A 24412-nucleotide genomic window follows, 5' to 3' on the forward strand; every position below is an offset into this window, starting at 1 on the left:
CAAACTCAGAGTGACTCAGAGGAGTCTAGAAGTGAGACACATACACAATTTTAAGGGAAAGGGAGAATTAGGAGGTTTGAGGCTCCTTGCTGGAGGAGGCTAAGAATAGGCCACCCAAAACACAAAGACGAGAACCTTCTCTTTCCTTTTCCTACCAGTGTAGGTGGTCCACTGGTTTTCCAGTACTCCTTTGATAGCCTTTTTTTTTTTTTTTTTACTCCCCCCTCCTACAAAACCTCACCTTGTTTCAGGGTGTGCCAGTTTATCTGACTTTGCCAGTAGCTAAAGAAGTGAGGACAGAGTGGCTTTTTCTACTAGATTTGAGCTGTGACAAATGCTACAGACCTCTGATCTGTTGCTAGGAGTGGAGGAGAGGCGCAAAAAGAGAGATACTTGGGAACTTGAAAACAAGGAATAGTAGCCCCTCTTAAAGGAGAAATGAGCAATTAGTAACATGGGGTGGGGGGTGGGGTGCCCAACAGATGTTCTGTTTGTGCACTCCTCCTCTCAAGCGAAGTGTCTAAGTGAGAAAAAGAAAATAATCTTGGGAAGTGTATCAAATAGTAAGGGCTGGGAGTTGAAGGAGGGACTAAAGATAAAGAGGAATTTGAGAGGAAATGTCAATTAACGCATCAAAGATTTATTGAACACCTGTGTGTTCCGCCCCTCGGCAGACAGAAAAGCCCCATACCTGACCTCAAGGAGCAGCCAAGATATACTCACGTGAAAGTGCTTTGTAACAATTTAAGACAATAAATAAAAAGGGAATAAAAACAGATAATGTTTATGAGAGTTCAGGGGTAGGAACTATTACTGTGAGTTAGTATAACAGCTGGAAAAAGTAGTTACGAGATACTGAAATTGCGGATATCGAGGATTGACATTAATTCTTCGACACCGGGAAATATGACGGATTCAAAAGAATTCACCACAGGTTCCTCTGTAACCAACTCCTCAGGAACAGGAGTCCAAAAAAACCTCGACGGCGGCAAAGCGACTGCCCCCGGAACTTGTGTGCCCAGCTTGGCGGTGCGGTACGGAGATTGTTTGCGTAACACCCCTCCACCTCCCACCTCTCCTCCCGCCGCGTGGGTGCCATGGCAACCGAGAAAGACGGCAACCTAGGTTCCGGAAGCCGGGGAGTTGGAGCTCAGAAGGTCTGCCTGCCAAAGGATGCTGAGTCCGGAGCGCTTAGCCCTGCCGGACTACGAGTATCTGGGTAGGCGCTTCCTTCATCTTTGGGGAAGGAAAGAAATGAAGAGGAATTAGGCCGGGGTCTGGGGAGGAGGCAGGGGCGGAGTCTGAATGGGAACCGGTGGGAATGAGATAGGGAAGGGCGAGGAGGGGCTGTTCCAGGGCCTGAGGCGTGTAAGGCCCAGCAAAGAGGTAAAAAAGGATCTGGGAAGTAAAGAATGTCGAAGTGTATGGGCTGGAGCCCGGGCAGTGTGGCTTGTGTTCAAAGTGGGGCAGATTGGAGTTGAGAATTTGGGGCCCTGTTGAGGTATTGTTGATATGCGGGCGGCGGAGTAACCTTGGAACCTGAACTGCCAAATCAGTCATTCCATGAATAATCGTTTCACCGTTACAGCGGCCTGATTACATTCCTTATCTGAATCTTCATAACAGCGCTAAGCAGGAATTACTATGTTTTCTTCCGTTTTGCAGATGGAGACACTGAGACTGAGGAGGTAATTTGCATAATAAGGCCTCACAACTAGAAAACGGTAGAGCTAGGATCAGAACCTGGATTTACCCACTCCAGAACTTGAGCTTTTGACCACTAAGGCTGTAGTACTTTATTGACACCTTCAGCGTGTAAGGCATTTATTAGATGAAACCACACACACATATTTTCAAAAAATGAAAATTCTGGTTTAGAATTTTGAATTAGTAATATGAAAACTTGATTAAAAAATTTTAAGAAAATATAAAGAGGTTTACAGTGCAAAGTCCTCTCCCAACTCTTTCCCCTGTCTGCCCAGTTCCCATCCATCCCTTCCACCATACACGTGACCACTGTTACTGATTTCCTGTGTATTCTTCCAGAGTTTATTTTGTTATGCACGTAAGGGAGCATACAGTGTACACTTTTTCACTTAATATATTATGAAGAACTTTTATATCAATAGAGAGCTTCTTCCTTCTGTCACTCATTCTCTCTTTCTCTTTAGCTACGTAGTATTTAAGTAATTTGCTTAACCAATTCCCTGTTGATAGATAATGAGTTGTTTTCAGCCTTTTGCTGTTACTAAAAATGCTGCAATTAATGACCTGCAGTTTTGTTCCTTTGCAAGTATAAGTGCAAGGATAAATTCCACAAAGTGGAAGTGGTGGGTCAAAGGGCATATGCATTTGAAATACTGATATTACCAAATTACCCTTCATAGGGGTTGTACCTTTTTACACTGCCACCAGCAATGAAAGAGCATGCCTGTTTCCTCATAGTCTTGCTAACCAAATATTTCAAACTTTTGGATGTTTTCAAATGGTTAAGTGACAAATGGTATCTCAGGGAAGATTTAATGTGTGTTTCTCTTATGAATGAAGTTGAGCATCTTTTCACAAGTTTATGTGTTATTTTGTTTTTGAAAGGTATATATATATATATATATATATATATAGATAGATAGATAAGAGAGTGACTACATCCATTAATTAGCCAAAGGTGATACTTATATCACAGATAATTTTGTATTTAAAGAACAACGTCAGTATTTAGCAATATCTAGACATTTCCTAAGGATTTTATGTACTTTATCTCATTTACTCAGTACTCAATGAATCTATGAAGTGTTTGAAAAGCCGAGTTTATTGTTCAGTTCTTTAGGTATTTGCCGATTGAATTATACGTCTCAAAGGCTTCACATATTTGGTGTAATGGTGCTTTTGGTGAGAAGTTTGAGGTTCTTCTGTAAGTGGCTTTTTCAAGAAGACTAAATCAGTGGTGAAGTTGTTAATGAATCTACAGTCAGAGGATCAAAGATTGAAAAGGCTTCAGTGTTCATGGAATCCAACCATCCACCTAATGCTTGAACCTCTGACAAGTGCTCCTGAAAGTGCTGTTGCATATTTAAGTGCCTTGACTTCCTGTCCTAACCACTATCTGGACATTCATGCTGCCATAAATGGGCTCACACTACTCACTGGCTTCCTCATTTCTGCTGAAATGCCTCTGTCTTTAGTTGAGAACAACACTTGCCCATTACAATTTGGTCTCCCTTAGCATTCCCCTCACCATTTAAAATCACTCCCTATAGATTAATTTAATAAAATATTTCCTGATTTAAACTTTTAATCACCTATAGCTTCATTCTTTAATGTTTTTTAAATATAAATTATAAAGGTGCTTGCATGTGTAGGCTTAGAGAAGAGAATACATACAGAGAAAAAAGAAATTGCAGAGAACAGGAAAGCCTTAGGGATACAGTAAAACAGAAAGGCCAAAACTGAGTACCTCTCAGTAAGTGTGTCCAGAAACTTCTTTTAGTATTATGATGTAAATTACAAGGATTCTTATTCAATGATTATCTATAGATTTCCCTTTCTACCTGCTAGCCAAGAATTAAGGAGCCCTGGTGACACAGTGGTTAAGAGCCATGGTGAGCTATGGCTGCTAACCAAAAGGTCGACAGTTCGAATCCACCAGCTGCTCCTTGGAAACCCTATGGGGCAGTTCTACCCTCTCCTGTAGGGTCACTATGAGTAGGAATCGACTCGACGGCAATGGGTTTGGTTTGGTTTTGGTTTGGGTGGCACAGTGGTTAAGCACTGGGCTGCTAACCAAAAGGTCGGCAGTTTGAACCCACCAGCTGCTCTGTGGGAGAAAGATCTGGCAGTCTGCTTCGGTAAAGATTTATAGCCTTGGAAACCCTATGGGGCAGTTCTACTCTGTGCTACAGTGTCACTGTGAGTCAGAATTGACTCGAAGGCAGTTGTTGGTTTTGGAGCCAGGAATTGTGTTTGTGTTTTTGACTATCAGTGAAGAAAACAATCTTTCATCATATTGGGTAAACTGATCCTTTCTTCACTGGCTGTGTGGATTGTTGTTGTTGTTAGGTGCCATTGAGTTGGTTTGGATTCATAGCAACCCTGTGTACAACAGAATGAAACACTGCCGTGTCCTGGGCCATCCTAACAGTCGTTGCTATGTTTGAGCCCATTGTTGCAGCCACTGTGTCGGTCCATTGTTGAGGGTCTTCCTCTTTTTTGCTGACCCTCTGCTTCACCTAGCATGATGTCCTTCTCCAGGAGCTGGTCCCTCCTGATAACATGTGCAAAGTATCTGAGATGAAATCTCACCATTCTCGCTTCTAAGGAGCATTCTGACTGTACTTCTTCCAAGATAGATTTGTTCGTTCTTCTGGCAGTCCATGGTATATTCAATATTCTTCACCAGCACCATAATTCAAATGCATCAGTTGTTTTTCTGTCTCCTTATTCATTGTCCAGTTCTCGCATGCATATGGGGCGATTGAAAATACCATGGCTTGGATCAGATGCACCTTAGTTCCTGAAGTGACGTCTTTGCTTTTTAACACTTTAAAGAGGCCTTTGGCAGCAGATTTGCCCAGTGTAATATGTCTTTTGATTTCTCGACTACTGCTTCCATGGATGTTGATTGGGTGACTGTGCCGTATTTGAAATACCAGTGGCATAGCTTCCAGCATCACAGTAACACACAAGCCACCACAGTATGACAGACAAACTGACAGACAAGTGGTGGCTTTGTGGATTAGGAACCTGTAATCATGGCCTGGAGTGGCTCAGGATCTTAAGGTAATCATTAAAGAATCAACTGAATGATGTTCATGCCTGTCGCCATCAGAATGTAGTGATAGAAATTGTGTTAATGCGCAGCCCAAAGAGAAAGGAGAATCTAGTAAGGAAATGAAATAAATATAGAACCCTCTGTAGAAGACCCAAAGATTTCCATCCTTATAAAAGCTACTTATTGGAAACTTCTGCCAGAGGCCGAGATGTGTCTGTGTATGTGGCTGGGTGTGGAGAGCTTTCTAGAGCCGAAGGGCAGTCTGTTCTGGTCCCGGGTTTGCAAAACACACCATCTACGTGCTGACCTGAGTATAAGCATGAGGGTGTGAGGTTTATTTTCTACTCCACCTAGTTTGGTGAGTGCAGACTTTTCTCTCAGGCTCCACTTTGCCTCTTCTATTACTGTGAAACTTGTTTATTTTCACTAAGGTTGGTAGTGGCTTGTGATAATAGATAACTCTAGGAAATCAGATATGGTCTTTCTCCTTTGGGTACTATGCTTTTGGAGAAATCCTCAATAAATTGGATAGTACTTTTTAAAAAAAGTTACAGATTTTGAGCATTTCCTATATGCTTAGCAGTGTACTAAGTGCTTTATATGCCTAATGTCGTTTAATCTCTACAACCACCTTATGAAGTAGGTACTGTTATCAGTTCCATTTAGTAGTTATTAATATTATCTTCTCATTTTACAAATAAGAAACTGAGGCTTAGAGAGGCTAACTGATATGTACAGGAGGCCTCGCAGGTGATAATACGTAGCAAAGTAGGAATTCAAACCTAGGTTTGTCTGATTCTGTAGCCTGTGTTTTTTCCTTTCTACCAAAAAGATCAACAACAAACAAACAAAAAACAGCTATTGCTACAAAGGGCAGTGATCATTCTTCCCTGTTAAGGATAAAACTCTTGAATAGTTCATTAATTGCAAATAAGTTTACTGGGAACAGGAATTATGCCTTACTCATCTTTGTATATCTTCCTTTCACAATGTAGGCATGTGATAGATAGATAGATGTTAAATTCAATCTGAATTCATCTTTAAAACCAATGCAACTTTAGGGTACTCCAAATGTAAGTAGCTAAGAGCAACAACTAAGACTTCCTAAACACTTTCTATGTACGAGGTACCATTTTAAGCGCTTTATATATATTAATGCATACGAGGATAGCTTTAATCATTCTCTCCATTTCACACACGAGGAAACTGCAGCACAAAAAGATTGAATAACTATTGGTAAGTGATGGAGCCAGACTTCTAATCTAGCAGTGTAACTCCAGAGTCCACATTATTAAACTCTATGCTGTAAATACCTTGAACAATCCAAAAATGAGCCTCCAACTATTGAATAGACCTATACATGGGTCCTGGAATAAGTTCAGGTGACTCCAAGGACTTCATTTAACATTTCTGCCAGGAGGGGGCATCCTGGGAATCAGTATGGATCAGGGCATGGTAAAATCCAAGTTCCCTCTTGCCATTGGATGGACACATCTTTCCGAAGTGGGCAATGAGGAAGATAACTTCTAAAAATAAACCATTTGGGGAAGTTTTATTGACAGTAATCTATGTACGTTGGTTAGCTGTGTGATGTTGAATAAGTCGCTTAACATTTCTGTGCCTTAGTTTCCTCATTTGCAAAACATGCATAATAGTAATACTTACCTCATACATGTTAACTTTTAGAGCTGTGCCTGGCTGGCCGCTACATTGTGTCTACCTTGTAGAAGGAAGGTATGCAAAGATGAGTAAGATATAATTTCTTTTAAAGCATAGGGGTATATGCTGAATAAATATTAGCTGCCATTATTATATTTTTATAAAAATATATAAAAGCCATGAAGTACATCTCTCAGATTTCTTACTGTGGGGAGGGTAATTGACTCAGCACCCCAGCTTTGAATGCATCATCTTGTTCTTTCACAATGAGGTCAGACATTGAGGTCTGAACGTGGCAGACCAAGTTCTATGAGATACAAGACTCTTTCGATGGATGACTTTGGCTTCAGCATTCCTGGAAGGCCTTGAATGCACTGTAGTCTATAAGTCCTTCCTCACTCCCACCGTCTCTCTCTTCATTATAGGAGTCAGACCTGCATTGTCTTGACAGCTTTCCCTGGTTCTTCATGGGTGTTTTCCCCAGTACATCTCTTGTACGGCTGATCTTGCCTTGGTGTCTGCTTCTCAGAGTACCTGGACTAAGATAACATCCAACAGTCACTCATATTGTCCCTTGCAGCCATGAGGTTATACAGTTTTTTCAAGTCTTAGCAAAGGTTCTGACATAGGACTCTTTCTGTATGGAAGACTCTTAAGTGTTACTTATCTTACTTTTTGTATTTGCTGATATCATAGCATGTGATATGTACTTATCTGATTGCCAGACACTTTTTTTTTTTTGCTTTTGGATGAATCCTGATAAGCAAACTTATTTTTGTTTGACTGTAACTAGTTAACCTTCCAAACGCAATCCTATGTTAGGAAACGTGATTTACAATAAGCAGAAAAACTCTTAGGACCTTAAAATGTTTGGGTTATCAGAGAAAGGAAATTAAATAAAAAATTATGGATGTTACACTGACTTTCTAAAGCTTCAGAAATAAGGTTTGTAACGTATAAAACTGGCTGCTTTAAAATAATTGTTAACATGTTACAAAATCATCTCTTTCTTCTTCCTTTCCTTTTTCCCTAATTGTTTCTTTCTTTTTTCATTCCTGAATACCCTCTGTATATAAAGCAAGGCATAAATGTAAAATGTCCCTCCCCACAGGAAACTTACACCTTAGATGAGAGATATGACAGTCATAAGTGACCATAACTCAAAATGACAATGTAATAAGTACCCTATAGAGTGGCAACTGGTGTGGTACTTTCCCAGTTTGGTCAGCAGCTTTGTAGTCATGGTAGGCGGGGCAGCAGTTCCCATGATGGCCCAGTTCTGTGATGTGCTTTTGGGAATTGTTCCTGGAAGTGCAGACTAGATTATTTCTTCAGGCTTTCCAAGGATTCTGTAAGCCATTTAATAAATGTAATAAATATCTTTTTGTTGGAGGAAGAAAAAAAAAAAAGAGCAAGTGAATTCTAGGAAGTGTTGTTCCTACCCTTACCCACCATTTTGCCAAGGTAACTAAATTGCATGTGATTTCAATGTTATTGTAAAGTTTTAAAATAGCTCTTTAAAACTTTGACTTTTTTTTTGTTTTTTTTTACCATTTATATACTCAAGTAATCTTAAAACCTTTCTCCTAAACACTGTCCAAAAGTTGGAGATCACTTTTATTTGCAGAAGTACAATATTTGCTAAATGAGTAATTCTAGGAGGCTGAGTAGGTAAGGAAGTTTTCAAAATAATAATATATTAGAAAAGACTATCTATTAGCCTATTTCTGATTCATCATCCTGTGTATATCTTTCATAGCACTTATCACAGTTATCTTATTTATCTGTTTGTATACTTGGTTATTTCTGTTTCTTATTAGAATGTAATTGATGAGGGCAGGGGTCTTACCTTCCTTATACTCTCAGTATTTCCAAAATCTAGGAGACGTTGGTGGTTCTTACCTTCCATATGGGAGACCCGGGTACGATTCCTGGCCAGTGCACCTCATGTGTGGCCACCACCCATCTGTCAGTGGGGGCTTGCTTGTTGCTATGATGCTGAACAAGTTTCAGCAGAGCTTCCAGACTAAGATGGACTAGGAAGAATGGCTTAGTGATCTGTATTAAAAAAATCAGCTAGTGAAAATCCTATGGATCACAATGGTCTAATCTGCAACTCATCATGGGAATGGTGCAGGACCAGACAGTGTTTCATTCTGTTGTGTGTGGGGACACCATGAGTCAAGTTGACCAACTGGACGGTGGCTAACAACAACATCTCCAAAATCTAGCACAGTGCCTCGCACAAGATAAGTGCTCAATTGCTGAATCAGGAGACTAAGTAGCAAAATAAGTTTTAAAATAAATGGGAAAATGTATTTATGTCAATAGGTAGTTATTGAATTCCTACCATGTTAAAGACACTGCTGGAAAAAAGGATGACTGATTAGAATTTGCCCTGAATCCTTTTGGTTTTAAACTGATTATCACTAAGGTTAGTTTCTTGGTTGATACCATAGTTTCTGTGTCTTGGTTATGCAAAAGTAAGATTTAACTCATTTTTTTTTAACCTGTATTGTAAGAAGGAAGAAAATTTTATACAATTTTGGGGCATCTCCATGAGATCCTGTCCGTCAGTTGAGCAGAGTAATAGCTTTGATTAAGAATGGAATTACCCTCATAAACTAATCCCTGGGTCTTCTGCCTGTATTTAGATTGCCCTTGCACTAACTACTTCCCTAAGGGCCTAAGGAAATAGCTCATTCTTTGATGGGAATTTCAAGTCAAAACACATTTATCTGAGCAGAATTTTAATGATTTATCAAAGAGAGGAGGGATTTTCCCAAACACATCTGAACGTACCAAATTACTGATCCCATTAGCTATGTTTTTTCTTAAGCACCTTTCTTTAAACAAAGCAATTACTGCTGAAATCATCAAATGTATTTTTCATAAAAGCTTTTGACTAAGTTTTGTTTGATTAGCAGGAACCCAGTAGAAGTAAATATTGTTTGAGAAGGCACTTTCAGAGTTCTTTCTTTTTCTTCATTGAATTAGCTTTTTAAAAGCCCTCTTCTTTGTAGAGAGTAAGAGGTTTTTTCCAGCTGTCCTATTGTGTAGCTCAAGGTCTTGCTAATACTGTTATCTGACCCCTGAGATTACAGGTAATTGTGATAAAACACAAGCTTCAGTTTCTGTAATCTCAGACAGGAATCTGCTCACACCCCAGGTCTTCGTATCAGGTGTTGGTTAAATTCAGACTTCTCCTGCCTGGGAGAGCACAACTGGTCCCCAGTAAACAGGCGTCTGGCAGGGAGAGAACTTCGTTAGGGCTGATTGCCTTTTCTTTTTTTTAATTCATGTGGCAGAACTCTGCTTGTGGCCAACTTACATACAACGTGCTCTAAATGGGAAAATTATATATTTTAAAATAGGCATGTTTGAAACAATAACACTTTTGAATGTGAAATGTACCAAAGGCCACATGTCTTTGGCTTTGCTTGTCAAATGCAGAGGCTGCCAGAACCACTCGGCTCCATGGTTCTCATGCCCCAAAGTCCTGCAGATTGACACGTAAGTAGGCAACACACAAAGAAATTCAGCCCATGAGAAAGTGAGTTTGGGCGTTTGGGCTGGCCTCCTTTCTCTCTGTGTGGAGTTCTTTCCAGGTTCACGTCTTCTGTCCCATCTTAGTTTTTCAGAAAGGAGAGATTAAGTGTGTCTAGTATTTCAGCATGTTAACTGCACAGGCAACATGAGGCTAGTGCTCAGGCCACTGTTTAGCCTGTCATATGGAGGGAATTGCCTTTCAGGGGAGATTATAATTGTGTATGTAGCCACACAAATGCACATTCTGCCTGGAGGAAAATGCACAGAAGAGGAGGCCTTAACCTGCCACTCCGGTCTCTTTGTAGAGGGCTGCATAAGAAGCCCTTACATGGCATAGTCAACTCTTTTGAGTTTAATGAGTCATCTTTTTGTGTGATGCCCACTTAAAAAAAAAAAAGGAAAAAGAAGAAATACACTCTTCCCCAAGAAACTTGCTTTTATTGGCCCTGCAGCTTTGTCTAAGAGTTTTATATATTCCTGATGACATCATTTACAATGCTAGTATGCAGACAGTAAACAAAAAAATAATTTAGCTTTTGGGCATCTAGACAAAACTTAAATAGTCCAGTTTAGAGAAATGATAACAATAAGCTTTCTAAACAGTGAACACATGAACTTAAACAACAAGCATGACCCCAGTCCTTTTTGGAATGTGATGTGTTGAGAGATGTCTGTACAGAAAACTAGAAGCTGTGTACTCTTGAATTATGTGCAGTTCAGACTTGAGTCCATAGTCTAGTGTTAATCCCAAAACAGAATGTTCTATTTAGTGGATAAAACACCAGCCTACCATGTAAGTAAGTCATTAAGCTCTTTGAGCCATAGCATTTCACCTATAAAGATGGAAAAGGTAATATTGCCACCTACCTCACAGGAATGTTAAAAAGATTGAGAAGATAAACATGTGGAGTTCTTTAGAAAGGTGTTTTGTAAATAGAAAATACTCTTATTATTCTCCTTGATCAAAATTCCCCAACAAATGGAGTAGATAAAAGCTACCTCATAGGGGGTTGAGAAGATGAATTAATTAATATATGTCAAGTATCTTAAAAGCAAACTGTTTAATGAAATCTAAAATTGATTGTCTTTCTTGATAGTCTGTAAACCTCCAAACTTGAGGTTTAAGACACACGATTACCTTATGTCTCACATGTACAGTCTTTTTCCTTGTCTTCAAGGGTTGGCATGGTAGAGAATGGTGAATATACAGGAAGAGTAAAACAGGTTAAGTCCTCAGGGAAAATGGCCCTGCCTTTTTTCTCTTCAAGGTTATGTCTACAAATAGTCCTTGGAGTCTTACTAATCTTTGTTGCCATGTCTGAACATAGGGACTATTTTAACCTTTGCTCTTCCAGTAAATATTTATTTTTGATCTCATATTTCTAAAGGAGAAACATACTTACAAGGAGAAGAAGTGGTTGATTTATCTTACATTCTGAACTTTTTCTTACCATTTTTCCTAGTTCTGTAAGAGAAAATAGCTATTGTCAAAGGACCCAACATCAGGCTTCTTAACTGGAAAGTTCCTAAATGCAACTAAGTAATAAAAAAGCTTTGGTTGTTATCTTTAGAAGAGAAGGGATACCAGGACACAATTTATATTTTTAAATGACAAAATTATCACTAGCATCTGTTCTCCCATTTTTCATAAGATTTTAGACAGCAAAACCTCAGAAGGCCCCTCAGGTAATATTACAAGTTCAGTGCCTCATCTTTTTTCTCCAATTATGTTAGTAGCATTAGGATAACTTCATTTCCCAGATTTCATTTTCTGTTAGATGACACAAAAAGGGGAAAATCTATTTCATTTAACTTCTAAACCCTTAGTCAAAGATCTTGTTTCTTAGGTTTTTTTTTCTTTTCTTTTTTAAATACAGAGATAATATTCCAACTTTAAGTAGTGCAACTCTTCAAATACCATATGAAGTGGGAGATGTGTTCAAGTAGATGTTCTTGGTATGCCAACTAGAGTCCTCACATCCAGAAGGACTGGGGATAACAATCTCATTCCAAAAGTGGTCCCCACTTTTCCATGAGTATTTAGGTTACATAACTTGTCCAGGGTCCTTCAGCTAGTACGTGTGGTACTAAAGCTTGAATGTAGTTTATCAGACTCTAAAGCCTGTGTTGTTAGCCACTTTGCTTTCTGCAAACAGGTCCTTAAAGTTCCTGTTATTTCTAAGGGCCCTCTTTCCTATTCAGTTCAATAAGGATTCGAGTGTCAGGACTTAATATTTTAACTGAAATTTCTGAAGAATATATGATGTATTCCCTAGAATTTTTGTTAAAATGTAAAGAACATAAGTTAACATTTTTTTGATGGTATAGTGTCATCATTTTAGATATCAGTTACTATGTTGTGCTGTGGATATGACATTATGACATTTACATGTGAGAGTGGATGTTATTTTTATTATGCATGGTAGGAAATGGAGGCTCATGGAACTTAAGTAACTTTTCCAACGTTATATAGATAGCAGTTGGTGAAGCGAAGAATTGATTTTAGTTCTTCTGATTCTAAATACAGTGGTTTAGGTGCCGGTTAATCAATGTTAGTTAAATCTGTTGGTAAAGCTATTAATTTATGGTAAGAACTTCCCCCACATTCACAACTACCCTCTCTCCAGACTAATAGTTCCTATTGGTCATTAAGGTGTTGAAGTCCACTGATGTTTTGCACATTCATGTGGTTTTGTGCCTCTGATATCTCAGGGTATTAGGATGACGGCTGCACTGCTGTTATAAAAAGATCGTCCTTCTCTATCCATCCCTACCTCCCCAGTGCAAAGGCTCGTAACAAGAGAGAACTATATTTCTGTCTTACTTAACCTAAAGTCCAGAATGTGAAAGGCAGGATCTGCTCTAGGAAGTCATCATGGGATTTCACACTAGGTTAGCTGTGCCTTTTTTTAACAGGTGTCTTCCAACGATGCCTCAGTTATAGTCATTTCCACTAGCAGAACGGAAAAGGGGAAGTAGTGAGTCCAGAGCCTTTGAAGCAATTGAGGCAGAAGTTGCAAGCATTCCTTATGTGAACTTAAAGTCAAACTGGACAATCATGTGTCCAGAAAGAAGAAGGGTACAGATTTTTGGGGGATGCAAACAAGAATCTGCCATACCTAGGATGTATAGTGGAGATATCTCTCCCACTCAAGGTGAGGTGCATTGTTGATAGCCACTTGCCCTTATTCACACATGAAGTAGAGGTATACCTGTGGGTGTTTGACTTTTCCTCCCCACCTCTGCCTCTCGAAGTACAGAGGTATCTCATCTCTTGTCCCTGTTCTCCACTCTCCTGTCACCCTGCTGCCACTGAGCTCAGCTGCTCCTTTTTATTGTGTTCTTTTCTTTCTTAAGTATTGTGTCTCCTGTCATTTCTCTTGTGTCACTTCTCTGTCCTTTTGTAAACATTTCCAACTAATCAGAATAATTCCTTTCTATACTTTAGTGAGCTGCAGTGAGATCTATGAGCACATGTAACGTTAGGGGTTTGGGTTCTTTATAATTGTGTTTGTTGCTGGGTGCTGGGGGTAACGTCTTTGCTGCCAAATACTTTATTTTTTGATTGGGAGTTAGATACCTATTGTAGGAACCTAATATCTTGTCCCCAGAGAGCTAGTTTTACAGTAAATAAGATGTTTATCTTCCTAGTATGAGACTGATTGGTAAGAGATTTAGGAGAACACGTAAAAGGCAGTACCACAGAAATCAGGGGACGAGAGAGTTTCAGGATGGAGGGAGTGTTCAGTGATATCGGATGCTTCAGAGAAGGCAAATAAGAGCTGAAAAGGAGGTTGTTAGTGGCATTAGGTGAGAAGTTGCAGTGGTGTAGTGTGACAGGATGCCAGATTTTTCTGGATTGAAGAGTAAATGGGAAGGGTGAAGGAATTTGAGACAATGAATGTAGGCTAGATTCTTTTTCAAGAAGTTTAACCCATTGGGAAAGGAGGAGAGGGAGTGAGAGTTTATCATTTTTAGTTTTTTAGATAGGAGCGACTTCAGTATGTTTATAGGCTGAAGGAAAGGGAATCATTGTAGAGGGAGAGAGGGAAGATCCAGGACCAGGAAAAGATGAATAAATGGTGGAACAAGTTTTCAGAGGAGGTGGGAGGGGATTCTGGGATCGAAGGCACAGGTGCAAAGTTGTTTAGAGGTGGGAATCAGAGCCATGTTTATCCACTAAGTGTTGTGCCGAACCTAAAGACTTTTTTGAGATCTTTGAAAATACCTGAGGCTTTAAAATTTTTTCTCAACCCAAACGTATAGATAAATGTTTACTTATATATTTATAAAACCTAATGTAACTTTCATTGTTATATTTCAGATTGACGTTTTATTACATTTGAGAGCAATTTATAGGTGAGGTGTTTCTCAATTAGTCGGAATTCCCAAATGAGAAGAGCCAATTTAAAATTTAATGACTTAATCCTAATTAAACTATTTCAAAAAGTAGATTGTTAACATTCTTTCAAAAAATTTTATAGCAAAAAATCATATTGAATGTGAAATTTGGGTGCATTTTAATTTTTTTTTACATTTTTGCCACTTTTATTTATTATTATTTTTAAAATTTTATTGTGTTTTAGGTGAAAATTTACAGCGCAAATTAGTTTTCATTCAAAAATTTATACACAAATTGTTCTGTGACATTGGTTGCAATCCCCGCAATGTGTCAGCACTTTTCCTGCCTCTTCCTTCTTTTTCGTCTTTGCTTTTGAGCAGGTGTTGCCCATTTGGTCTTGTGTGCTTGATTGAACTAAGAAGCACGTTCCTCACGTGTGATATTGTTTTATAGCCCCTTCTAATCTTTGGCTGAGAGGTGGACTTTGGGAGTGGCTTCATTTCTGAGTTTAGCAGAGTGTCCGGGAGTTGTAGCCTTGGGGTTCCTCCAGTCTCTTATCAGACCAATAAGTCCGGTGTTCTTTGTGAATTTGAATTTTGTTCTAAATTTTTCTCCCACTTTGCCTGGAACCCTCTATTGTGATCCCTGTCAGAGCCATTGGTGGTTATAGGTGGGCACCATCTAGTTCTTCTGGGCTCAGGCTGGTGGAGGCTGTGGTTCATGTGGTCTACTAGTCCTTTGGACTAATATTTTCCCTGTGTGTTTGGTTTTCTATATTCTCCTTTGCTCCTAATGTGATGGGGCCAATAGATGCATTTTATTTTAGATGGCCACTTGCAAGCTTTTAAGACCCCAGACCCTACTCACCAAAGTAGGATGTAGAGCGTTTTCCTTACGAACTGTGTTATGCCGTTTGACCTACATGTGGCTGGGGACCATAGTCCCCAGTCCTTAGCCCCAGTAACTGGGTCCCTCAGGGTATTTGGATGTGTCTAGGAAGCATCTGTGGATTTGCCTTGGTCAAGTTGTGTTGATTTCCTGTATATTGTGTATTGTCTTTCCCTTCACCAAAGTTAACTTGGCTACTTTCTAGTTAGTGATTTCCCCTCCCACCCCTCCCCACCCTGATAACCATTAAAGATTTTTTTTTCTACGTGTAAACCTTTTCTTGAGTTTTTATTATAGTGGTCTCATACAATATTTGTCCTTTTGTGATTGGCTTATTTCACTCAGCATAATGCCCTCCAGATTTATCCATGTTGTGAAATATTTCTCAGATCCATCATTGTCCTTTATGGTTGCATAGTATTCCATTGTGTGTATGTGCCGTAATTTATCCATTCATCTGTTGATGGGCACTTAGGTTGTTTCCATCTTTTTGCTATTTTGAATAATGCTGCAGTGAACATAGGTGTGCATATATCTATTCGTGTGATGGCTCTTATTTCTCCAGGATATATTTCTAGGAGTGGGATTGCTGGATCATATGGTATTTCTATTTCTAGCTTTTTAAGGAGGCACCATATCGTTTTCCATAATGGATGTAAGTGGTTGTACCATTTTACGTTCCCACCAGCAGTGCATAAGAGTTCCAATCTCCCTGAAACCTCTCCAACATTTATTATTTTCTGTTTTTTTGATTAGTGCCAGTAACGTCAAGGTGAAATGATATCTCATTGTAGTTTTAATTTGCATTTGTCTAATGTCTAGTGATCATGAGCATTTCCTCACGTGGCTGTTAGCTGCCTGGATGTATTTTGGAGTAAAGTGTCTGTTCATATCCTTTGTCCATTTTTTAATTAGATTATTTATCTTTTTGTTATTGAAGTATTGAAGTATTCCGTAGATTTTAGAGATTAGACCCTTGTCAGATATGTCATAGCTGAAAATTTTTTTCCAGTCAGTTCTGTTTTGGTGAATTTTTTTTTTTATTGTACTTTAGACGAAGGTTTACAAAGCGTATTAGTTTCTCATTAGACAATTAATACATATATTGTTTTGTGACTTGGTTGCCAACCCCACAACATCATCGACACTTTCACTTTCTTGACCTTGGGTTCCCTGTTACCAGCTTTCCTGACCTCTCCTGCCTTCTCGTCCTTGCCCCTGAGCTGATGTGCCCATTTAGTTAGTCTTGTTTTGTTTTATGGGCCTGTCTAATCTTTGGCTGAAGGGTGAACTTCAGCACTGACTTCAGTACTGAGTTAAAAGCATGTCTGGGGGCCATACTCTTGGGGTTTCTCCAGTCTCTGTCAGACCAGTAAGTCTGGTCTTCTTTTTGTGTGTGTGAGTTAGAATTTTGTTCTGCATTTTTCTCCGGCTCTGTCTGGAAGCTTCTATTGTGATCCTTGTTAGAGCAGTCGGTGGTAGTAGCCAGGCACCATCTAGTTGTGCTAGACTCAGTCTGGTGGAGTCTGTGGTAGTTGTAATCCATTAGTCCCTTGGACTGATCTTTCCCTTGTGTCTTTGGTTTTCTTCATTCTCCCTTGCTCCAGACAGGGTGAGACCAGTGGAGTAGCTTAGATGGCTGCTTACAGGCATTTAAGACCCCAGAGGCTACTCACCAAAGTAGGATGTAGGATATTTTCTTTATGAACTATGTTATGCCAATTGAGCTAGATGTCCCCCAAGACCATGGTCCCCACCTCTCAGCCCAGTAATTCGGTCCCTCAGGGAGTTTGGATATATCTTTGAAGCTTCCATGACCTTGCCTTTGTCAAGTTGTGCTGACTTCCCCAGTATTGTGTACTGTTTGACCCTTCACCAAAGTTACCACTTACCTATTATTTAGTTAGTGTTTCCCTCCCCACCTCTCCCCACCTCACAACCATCAAAGATTGTTTCTTTCTGTATGCTTCTTTTCATGAGTTTTTATAATAGTGGTCTCATACAGTATTTGTCCTTCTGTGATTGACTTATTTCACTCAGTGTAATGCCCACCAGATTCATCCATGTTGTGAGATGTTTCACAGATTCATCATTATTCTTTATCGTTGCATACTATTCCATTGTGTGTATGTTGGTGAAGTCTTTTGATGAGCACAAGTGTTTAATTTTTAGGAGCTCCAAGTCATCTAGTTTATCTTCTGGTGTTTGTGTATTGTTGGCTATGGTTTGTAGTGTATTTTTGCCATGTGTGAGGGCCCCTAGCATTGTCCGTATTTGTTCTTCCATGATCTTTATAGTATTAGGTTTATACTTAGGTCTTTGATCCATTTTGAGTTAGTTTTTGTGTATATTGTGAGGTATGGGTTCTGTTTCATTTCTTTACAGGTGGACATCCAGTTTTGCCAGCACCATTTGTTAAAAAGACTGTCTTTTCCCCATTTAATGGACTTTGGTCATTTGTCAAAGATCAGCTGACCATAGGTGGATGGATTTATGTCTGAGTTCTTGATTCTGTTCCATTGGTCTGTATGTCTGTCATTGTACCAGTACCAGGCTGTTTTGACTACTGTGGCTATATAGTCGGTTCTGAGATAGGGTAGTGTGAAGCCTCCTACTTTGTTCTTTTTCTTTAGTAATGCTTTGCTCATCTGGGGCCTCTTTCCTTTCTATGTAAAATTGATGATTAGTTTTTCCATCTTGTTAAAGAATGCTGTTGGTATTTGGATCAGCATTGCATTGTATCTGTAGATTGCTTTGCATAGAATTAACATTTTCACAATGTCTATTCTTTCTATCCATGAGCATGGTATGTTTTTCCATTTATGTAGGCCTTTTTTGGTTTCTTGTAATAGCATTTTGTAGTTTTCTTTGTATAGGTCTTTTATGTCCCTGGTTAGATTTATTCCTATGTATTTTATCTTTTTAGGGGCTATTATAAATGGTGTTGATTTGGTGATTTCCTTTTCAAAGTTCTCTTTGTTGTTGTATAGAAATCCAACTGATTTTTGTATGTTGATCTTATATCCTGCTACTCTACTATATCTTTCTATTAGTTTCAGTAGTTTCTTATGGAATCTTTGGGGTTCTCTTATGTATAGTGTCATATCATCTGCACATAAGGATAGTTTTACTTCTTCCTTTCCAATTTGAATGCCCTTTATTTCTTTTTCTTGCCATATTGCTCTAATTAGGACTTCTAGCACACTGTTAAATAGGAGTGGTGATAAAGGGCATCTTTGCCTTATTCCCGTTCTCAGAGAGAATGCTTTCAGCGTCTGTCCATGATGTTGATTGTTGGTTTTGTATGTTGTTGTTGTGGTTAGGTACCACCAAGTCGGCTCCAACTCACAGTGACCTTATGTACAGCAGAACTAAACACTGCCCAGTCCTGTGCCATCCTCATGATCGTTGTCATGCTTGAGCCCATTGTTGCAGCCACTATGTCAGTCTATCTTGTTCAGGGTCTTCTTTTTTCACTGACCTTCTACTTTACCAAGCATGATGTCCTTCTTCAGAGACTGATCCCTCCTGATAACATGTCCAATGTATGTGAGATGAAGTTTCGCCATCCTTGTTTCCAAGCAGCATCCTAGCTCTACTTCTTCTAAGACAGACCTGTTTGTTCTTTTGGCAGTGCATGGTGTATATTCAGTATTCTTTGCATCAATTCTTCTTCAGTCTTCCTTATTCACTGCCCAGCTTTCACATGCATATGAGGCCATTGAAAACACCATGGCTTGGGTCAGGCTCACCTTAGTCCTCACAGTGACATCTTTGCTTTTTAATACTGTAAAGAGGTCATTTGCAACAGATTTGCCCAAAGCAATGCGTCGTTTGATTTCTTGACTGCTGCTTCTGTGGGCATTGATTATGGATCCAAGTAAAATGAAATCCTTGACAACTTCAACTTTTTCCTCCATTTATCATGATATTGCCTATTGGTCCATTTGTAAGGATTTTTGTTTCCTTTATGTCGAGGTGTAGTCCATACTGAAGGCTGTAGTCTTTGATCTTCATCAGTAAGTGCTTCAAGTCCTCTTCACTTTCAACAAGCAAAGTTGTGTAGTGTACATAATGCAAGTTGTTAATGAGTTTTCCACCAATCCTGATGCCCCCTTCTTCTTCATATAGTCCAGCGCCTCAGATTATTTGCTCAGCATACAGATTACATAGGAATAGTGAAAGGATACAACCCTGACGCCCACCTTTCCTTACTTTAAACCACGCAGTATCCCCTTGTTCTGTTCGAACAACTGCCTCTTGATCTATGTACAGGTTCCTCACGAGCACAATTAAATGTTCTGGAATTCCCATTGTTTGCAGTGTTATCCATAATTTGTTATGATTTCAGTCAAATGCCTTTGCATAATCAGTAAAACACAGGTAAACATCTTTCTGGTATTCTGTGCTTTCAGCCAGGATCCGTCTGACATCAGCAATGATATCCCTTGTTCCACATCCTCTTCTGAATCCAGCTTGAATTTCTGGCAGTTCCCTGTCAATGTACTGCTGCAACTGCTTTTGAATGATCTTCGGCAAAATTTTACTTGCGCATGATATTAATGATATCATTCGATAATTTCCGCATTCGGTTGGATCACCTTTTTTTGGAATAGACGTAAATGTGGATCTCTTCCAGCCAGTTTGCCAGGTAGCTGTCTTCCAAATTTCTTGACATAGACGAGTGCTTCCAGCACTGCATCCATCTGTTGAAACATCTCAGTTGGTATTCTGTCAATTCCTAGAGCCTTGTTTTTCACCAGTGTCTTCAGTGCAGTTTGGACTTCTTCCTTCAGTACCATCAGTTCTGGATCATATGCTACCTGCTGAAATGATTGAAACATCGACCAATTCTTTCTGGTGCGGAGACTCTGCACATTCCTTCCATCTTCTTTTGGTGCTTCCTGTGTTGTTCAGTATTTTGCCCATCGAATCTTTCACTATTGCAACTCGAGGCTTGAATTTTTTCTTCAGTTCTTATAGCTTGAAAAATGCCAAGAGTGTTCTTCCCTTTTGGTTTTCTAACTCCAGGTCTTTCACATGTCATTATAATACTTTGGCTTCTCAAGTTGCCCTTCGAAATTTTCTGTTCAGCTCTTTTACTTCATCATTTCTTCCATTCACTTTAGCTACTCAGCATTCAAGAGCAAGTTTCAGAGTCTCTTCTGACATCCGTTTTGGTCTTTTCTTTCTTTCCTGTCTTTTTAATGCTTTCTTCATTTGTAATGTCCTTGACGTCATTCCATAACTCATCTGGTCTTCGGCCATTGGATTTGTAGAGATGCCCTTTATTATGTTGAGGAATTTCCCTTCTATTCCTATTTTATTGAGAGTTTTTATCAAGAATGGGTGTTGGACTTTATCAAATGTTTTTTCTGCAAAAATCGAGATGATCATGTGATTCTTTTGTTCTATTTATGTGGTTGATTATGTTGATTTTCTAGTGTTGAACCATCCTTATATACTTGGTATGAATCCCACTTGGTCATGGTGTATAATTTTTTTATATGGTGCTGAATTCTGTTGGCTAGAATTTTGTTGAGAATTTTTGCATCTATATTCGTGAGAGATAGTGGTCTGTAATTTTCTGTTTTTTCAGTATCTTTGCCTGGATTTTGTATCAGGGTTATACTGGCTGCATAGACTGAATTTGGGAGTATTCCTTCCTTTTCTATGCTCTGAAATAGTTTGAGTAGTACCAGCGTGAGCTCTTCTTCTCTGAATGTTTGGTCGAATTCTCTAGTGAAGCTGTCAGGGCCAGGGCTATTTTTTGTTGGGAGTTTGTTTTTTTTTAAATTACCTCTTCTGTCTGTTCTCTTGTTATGGGTTTGATCAGATATTTTACCTCAGTTTGTTAATTTCGGTAGGTAGTGTGTTTCTAGAAATTTGTCCATTTCATCTAGGTTCTCAAATTTGTTGGAATACTGTTTTTCATAGTATTTTGTTATGATCCTTTTTATTTCAGTTGAATCTATTGTAATGTCCCCCATCTCATTTCTTATATGGGTTATTTTCTTCCTCTCCTGTTTTTATTTTGTCAGTTTGGCCAGTGGTTTGTCGATCTTTTCAAAGAACCAACTTTTGGTCTTGTTAATTCTTTCCCTTGTTTTTCTGTTCTCTATTTCATTTATTTCTGCTCTAATCTTTATTATTTCCTTGCTTCTGGTGCCTGTGGGCTTCTTTTGCTGTTCTTTTTCTATTTGTTCAGTTGTAGGGCTAACATTTTGATTTTGGTCCATTCTTCTTTTTTGATGTGTGTATTTATTGTTGTAAATTGACCTCTGAGTACTGCCTTTGTTGTGTCCTAAAGGATGTGGTATGATGTGTGTTCATTCTCATTTGATTCTAGGAATTTTTTAATTCCCTGTTTGATTTCTTCTTTTACCCATTGTTTTTAAGCAAGGTGTTATCCAGTTTCCACATATTTGATTTTTTTCCCCTGATCTTCCTGTTATTGATTTCTACTTTTATGGCATTGTGATCAGAGACAAAGCTTTGCATTATTTTGATGTTTTGGATTTTATTGAGGGTTGCTTTGTGGCCTAAAATATAGTGTATTCTGGAGAATGTTCCATGTGCATTGGAAAAGAATATATACTTTGATGCTGTTGGGTGGCATGTTGTGTATATAAGGTTAAGTTGGTTGATTTTCACCTTTAGATCTTCTGTATCTTTGTTGAGTTTCTTTCCGGATGGTCTGTCCTTTAGCAAGAGTGGTGTGTTGAAGTCTCCTGCTATTATTGTGGAACTGTCTATTTCTCTCTTCAGTGCTGTTAGAGTTTGTTTTATGTATTTTGGAGCACTGTCATTTGGTGCATAGATATTTATTAATGTTATGTCTTCGTGGTGTATTGTCCCTTTAATCATAATATAATGTCCTTCCTTGCCTATTATGGTTGATTTTACCTTAAAGTCTATTTTATCTGAGATTAGAATGGCTACTCTTGCCCTTTTTTGGTTACTGTTTGCTTGATACATTTTTTTCCCATCCTTTGATTTTTAGTAGATTTAGGAAATATGAGGTGGGCCTCCAAGTAGGAGTCCTAAGATGGTCTTAAAACAGCTCTAGAAGGAATAATTGCGTTTGAACAACAAAAGTAGAAAGTAAGGATGGTTATGCACATAGGTAAGTTTAGAAATGTAGCTGAAAGTTGATATTCTTTACCTGATGGCTTCTGCTTTGTCTTGTCATTATTGCTATTGAAAAATCTAGTACCATTCTGATTGTCTTGAGACCCTTCAGTATGAAAATGCTCATCTTTCAGTTCTGAGATGCTTTCTTGAATGACATGTTTAATATATTCCTATCTCTGTTTTTTCTCTGTTCTTTGTCTGGAACTGCTCCTACTCAGACACTGGACCTTATGAATTCATGCTCTAATTTTTTTTTACCTTTCTCCCTTCTTTTCTATCTTTTTCTTGTTGTTTTTGTACCTTCTGTTTCTATCTTCAAAAAAGCCCTGGTGACGTGGTGGTTAAGCACTCAGCTGCTAACCTAAATGCTGATGGTTCGAATCCACCAGCCTGGTCTGTGGTAGAAAGATGTGGCAGTCTGCTCCCGTAATGATTACAGCCTTGGAAACCCTGTGGGGCAGTTCTGCTCTGTCCTATATGGTCTCTGTGTGTTGGAATTGACTTGAAGCCATGAGGTGATCATCTTCAACTTTCCTAATCCTTCTGTTGAATTTAAAAAACATTACTATTGTATTTTAAATTTTTATTTACTTGTTTTTTTTTGTTTCCTGAATTTATAAATACAAGATTTTATCTTGCCTTTCTGAGAATATTAATTTTGAGGTTTCTTTTTTAATACATATCTTTGTGTGGACATCTTTCCTCTTAGGTAAATACCTAAGGAGTGAATTGCTGGGTCATATGGTAAATGTATGCTTAGCTTTATAAGAAGCTGTCAAACTTTTCCAAAGTGGCTCAACCATTTTGTATCCTACCAATAATGGGTGAGAGTTCCAGTTGCTGCACATCTTAGCCATTCTAGTGCATATGTATAGTGGTTTTAAATAGCATTTCCCTAATGACTAGTAAGAACAAATCAGTCTTAGAAGAAATACAACAAGAATGCTCCTTAGAAGTGAGGATGGTGAGACTTTCGCTTGCTTACTTTGGACGTGTCATTAGGAAAGACCAATTGCTAGAAAAGGCCATTATGTTTGATAAAGTAAAGGGTCAGTGAATACAAGGAATACTTCCCTCAGTGAGATGGGCTTACATAATATCCACAACAGTGGACTCAAACATACTAATGATCATGAAGATGGCGCAGGACCAGACAGTGTTTCATTCTGTTATACATAAGGTCACTGTGAGTTGGAGCTGACTCCACAGCAACTAACAACAACAGCAACAACAATTATGATTAGTAACATTAGCATCTTTTCATGCGTTTGTCATCCACATATGATGAAGTATATATACAAATCGTTTGTCCATTTTTTATTGGAAGAGTTATCATGTTGATATTGAGTTGAAGAGTTCTTTATATGTTCTCGATATAAGTCCTTTGTTGGATATATGATTTGCAATTATTTTCTCCTAGTCCGTGGCTTACGTTTTCATTTTCTTTATAGTGTCTTTTGAAGAGCAAAGATTTTTACTTTTGATAAAGTCCAGGTAATCAATTTTTTTCTGTTAGTTCGTGGTTTTTATTTCCTGTTTAAGAAATTTTTGCCTAACCCAGGGTCACTAAGATTATCTCCTGTGTTTTTCTCCTAGAAGTTTTTTGGTTTTAACTCTTACATTTAGGTCTGTTACTCATTTTGAGTTAACTGTTTTTTAATGGTGTGAGGTAAGGGTCAAAGTTTATTTTTTTGCACGTGGATATCCAATTGTTCAGCATCATTTGTTGAAAAGATTATCTTTTCTCCATTGAATTGCCTTGGCACCTTTGCTGAAAATCAATTGGCCATATATGTGTGGATATATTTCTAAATTCTTTTTTCTGTTCCATTAATTTATGTATTTCTCTTTACATTAATACCACACTGTTTGAATTACTGTAGCTTTATCATAAATCTTGAAATCAGGTGGAGTAAGTGCTCCAGCTTTGTTGTTCTTTTTCAAAATTGTCTTAGTTGTTTGATGTTTCTCTCTTTTTTTTTTTTATTGTACTTCAGGTGAAGGCTTACAGAACAGATAGTTTCTCATGAAACAGTAGTACACATATTGTTTTATGACATTGGTTAACAACC

The 24412-nt window shown here is 38.5% G+C and overlaps 1 protein-coding gene across 2 annotated transcripts in view; it reads left to right on the plus strand.

The window, feature by feature from the left end:
- Positions 1-1097: 1097 nt before the first annotated feature.
- The window catches only part of CSTPP1 (centriolar satellite-associated tubulin polyglutamylase complex regulator 1), a 204363-nt gene continuing 181048 nt past the window's right edge, over positions 1098-24412 (plus strand). Inside the window, exon 1 of one of the 2 annotated variants that reach the window (XM_012558878.1) lies at positions 1098-1219. In XM_012558878.1, the coding sequence (XP_012414332.1) occupies positions 1098-1219 (122 nt within the window). The remainder of the gene's footprint in view (positions 1220-24412) is intronic. The other variant, XM_004387679.1, reaches the window with a different exon arrangement.

The sequence above is a fragment of the Trichechus manatus genome, unplaced genomic scaffold, assembly GCF_000243295.1.
Source record: "Trichechus manatus latirostris isolate Lorelei unplaced genomic scaffold, TriManLat1.0 scaffold00191, whole genome shotgun sequence".
Taxonomy (NCBI): Eukaryota; Metazoa; Chordata; class Mammalia; order Sirenia; family Trichechidae; genus Trichechus; species Trichechus manatus.